Raw genomic sequence first — 3,697 nt, 5'->3', positions numbered from 1 at the left:
CTACCCAAACCAAACTATAGGGATGATTCATGTAATTTACCCTAATACTAAGAATCAAATACGCATTTCTTTTTCCCTATCCTTGCGCTGCTGCATCTTCGACGAAGGCAGGGCCGGCCCATGGGCTGAGCAAGCTGGACGATTGCCCGGGCCCCCAAATTCCATAAGGCCCTCTTTTTATACTTGTAATATTGGTTATAGGTATTAAGCCCTTTAATTTTAAACTTGTTAGACTAGTTTTTTCAAAGCCCAATACTCGAATTATCTTAAACCTGTGTCGATCCAAAAGAGGAAGCGGGGAGAAGCGAGCGTGCATCATCCGACTTCCGAGTTCCAAGGTGCAATTAATCTTCAGCAATCAAGCGATTTGTATGGAAAATCCAAACAACTCGTCTACAGATTCGATTCCAGAAACAACGGTTAGGGAATCGATTTCTTCTTCAATTTCTTATTTCGTATTCAAGATTTCAAGTGAACGATTTCTCTCCTATTCTCTAATCTCCATCTTTTCTGATTTTCTGAATATGTCCACAACAACCATGTTGTCACGCACCATACTAGAATCGAGAGTAGAAATTCGAAAATTTTATTCCTTCTCCATCTTTTCATGATTCCAAAAACTTAAAATAGATTCTTCCCCTTAATATTTGGATTTCCAGTTTTCTTTTTCTGAAACAGCATAGGCGAATGAGAGACTAGAATTAGGACCGGTCCTAATTCTGAATTAAGCTCAAAAAGGATTTATGCATAAGTTTAAAAAAAAAAAATTATGCTTATGTTTTTATGTACAGAAAAGAATGAAGAAGAATTGATAGATAATATTGAACTTGATGCCATCTAAAAATGCCCAAAAATATAATTTCTTTAATCTTTCATAGCTATGTATATGTGTTATGGTTCAGACGGCGCTGTTCAGTTTTGCTATTTTTTCTGAAGTCGGTTTGCTCCCCATCGCATTTTGGTTTGTTTCATTCAATTGCTTTCTTCTTCCCTCCCTCTAACTTGATTTTCGATTGGTGATGTCTAAGAACAAGCAATTCAATTTCGTTTGCTGGTGTTGCTGAACAGGGCATCTACTTTCATGTGTTGGCGTTCAAGAAGAATAGGTCATTAAATTCGGTTTGCGGTGTTGCAGAATAGGGTATCTACTTTCGTTCAAGAAGAAGGTAATTAGAAGTTTATTGTTTTTTTCATGTCGTTCTAGAAAAATAATCTTGTAGTTTCACTTTTATTGGGTTAGGAGTTCTGATGGTTTGTTTATAACTTTTTCTTCAATGCTTTTTCTCTTTCAAAATCACTACATGTTATGTTTCTATTCTCTTTAATCACATCTGCTTCCTTTTTTTTTTTTTTTTTTTTTAATTTTAGAGTGTAAGTTTTTTTTTTCTATATAAGCACTTCTGATTGTGAAAACTACTTGCTCATAATGGGATTATAAGCACTTCTACTTGTTCTGAATCTGCTTTGTTCCAACTCTTTTTGGTTCTGAATTGCCTATGAATCTTGAATGCTTCTTCTGTTTATTTGTTCTGAATTGCCTATGAATCTGTGTAATTTTTTTTTATATGTATTTTAATGAAAGCAGGTGCATTAAAAATCTGGAGTGCTTCTTTGTTAACTCCCTAATACAATGATGTCAAATGATATAGAAAGTACTAAATAACAACTCATATTATAAAACTAAAATTAGTAACAAATCAAAAAATCCCAATAATAGTACTTAACATTGTAATGTCTATATATTTGGTTGTTTTTGCAATATTAGTTGAAAATGAAGAGATCTTGTCTGTTCGTAATCATTATGAATTATGATCTTGTTAAAATTGAAAATATGATTTTTTATTGAAAAATAAAAAGAATTTTTGATAGCTAACAAATTTTGTTCTACTCTTGTGACACCATTTAGGCAACTAACAATGCTTCCATTGAAAGATATCACACCAGCAGCAAGAAACAACGTCAACACACAGTTCATAATTTTGGAAAAAGGGAAGATAACATTAGAAGGAGGACAAAACAAGACATGTATGGGATTAGTTGCAGATGAAACTGCATCTGTTCACTTTCAATTATGGAATGAAGAGTGTGATGCGTTTGAGGCAGGAGACATTATTCGTTTGTCAAATGGGATATTTTCTTACCAACGTGGCAATAATCTTGTTTTGAGGGCAGGGAAAAGAGGGAAGGTGGAAAAAGTGGGAGAGTTTACAATGGTGTTTGCTGAGTCACCAAATATGAGTGAGATTTTGTGGGCCCCGGATCCGAATAATTCGGGGAAATACGTACGAGAGTCTGTAATTTCGACCCATTCGCATATTTTCCCACCAACCGTTTAGATTGTGTTTCTTAGATTAGATTGGATTGTATTCTACCGGACATGCTTTTTAGGACTATTTTTTTATGATAAAAATGAAGAAGGGTATTTACGTCTTTTGTATATATCAGAAATTGAGAGCGTCTCTGGTTCACCATGTTTTACCTTTTCGTTAGAAAAAACTTGCAATTTTTTTCAGTTTTTTTTACAGCGAACGTCAGTGTCAGCTCAATCTGTCGTGTCATGTCATAACTTATTTAAGAGTGTTGCTAAGAAAAGAACAATAATAGGACATGTGTGTGTGGGCCCCACACACGCATATGTTATATCATTTAGGTTCATTTTAAGATCACCCTTGTTTAAAGGATTATGTACGTGATTACATTTTGTAGATGTTTTTGTACTAACTTAAAACTCCAGAAAAAGTATGTTATTATGGGTGCTTTGAATGGCGTGATGAATAAAGAAGGGGGTTGTAATAGCGTCAAATAAGGGGGATGTTGTAGCATCATTTGGGTACTTAGTGGATGAATCAAGCATCAAATTCTCGGGTTATAGCATGCGGAAGTTGTATAAGATATAGCATACTACTTTCTAAAGAAAGGTGTTAATGACATCCTACTATCAAAGTAAATGCATGATAAAGAGAAAATATATACACATTAATGTTTTATGTCAAAAGTGCATTGTCTATTCAAAAATACATTTACTTTTTTAGTTAAAAGTGCATTATCTTTTTAAACAAATTTGATTTTCTTATTCATTAGTTTTATGTCACAAGTACATTTCCAATACACATGCATAGCACCATAAAGCTACTCACCTTGAGGTATTTATGTAGAATAAGCTCCAATAAGTTGAATTTCTTGGCTTCTTTTGCTCTCAATTCTCTTTTTGTCTGTGGAAGATGGTTGTGAAATAGTGCTTCATATTATCTTCGGATTCAACAAATAACACCCAAAGCCTCAAGTCATATCAGAGTTCAGTTATGTTACTCCACCCACTACTATCAAGACTTTTGAGTACCTTTATTTTGAGGTAGTATACCCCTTTTGATGACCATGTTTAATTAACAAGTAATTAAGTTATCTACATCTTATCATTATTTAATTCAACCATATACTAGTAATTCATCATAATCTCCAAATCATTCCTTATGCTATTTATGAAATTACATTAGTAGGTAAAAAACACCACATGAGACCATACCTGTGATAATTATCTTTAATCTGCCTATTTATTCGACTAGATGGAGTATATAGACCATCAGTTCATGAAACTCCCTCTTGGTCACATGTGGATTAAACTGTATGTTTCAAAAATTCATCCAATAGGAAGGATAAAGGTTCTCATCGGTTTAACAAGACCAATGACACCCACCTA

At 33.7% G+C, this 3,697-nt stretch overlaps 1 protein-coding gene across 5 annotated transcripts; it reads left to right on the top strand.

The window, feature by feature from the left end:
- The first annotated feature begins 239 nt into the window (after positions 1–239).
- LOC145167758 (Nucleic acid-binding, OB-fold-like protein) lies at positions 240–2,430 on the top strand. 5 transcript variants are annotated; one of them, XM_079086997.1, is made up of 4 exons: positions 240–419; positions 903–961; positions 1,069–1,166; positions 1,907–2,430. In XM_079086997.1, the coding sequence occupies exon 4, from the start codon at positions 1,917–1,919 to the stop codon at positions 2,334–2,336; it is 420 nt and encodes a 139-aa protein (XP_078943123.1). In that variant the 5' UTR covers positions 240–419; positions 903–961; positions 1,069–1,166; positions 1,907–1,916; the 3' UTR covers positions 2,337–2,430. The 5 variants fall into 5 exon arrangements, with proteins under 5 accessions (XP_078943123.1, XP_078943121.1, XP_078943122.1 ...); XM_079086995.1 differs by lacking the exon at positions 903–961; XM_079086996.1 differs by having other exon boundaries at positions 903–1,166.
- The last annotated feature ends 1,267 nt before the right edge of the window (positions 2,431–3,697 follow it).

The sequence above is a fragment of the Lactuca virosa genome, chromosome 3 (assembly GCF_052849685.1).
Source record: "Lactuca virosa cultivar CGN04683 chromosome 3, Lactuca_virosa_CGN04683_v6, whole genome shotgun sequence".
NCBI lineage: Eukaryota > Viridiplantae > Streptophyta > Magnoliopsida > Asterales > Asteraceae > Lactuca > Lactuca virosa.
The sequence above is the reverse complement of the archived record's forward strand: the minus strand, read 5'-3'. Positions and strand labels throughout refer to the sequence as shown.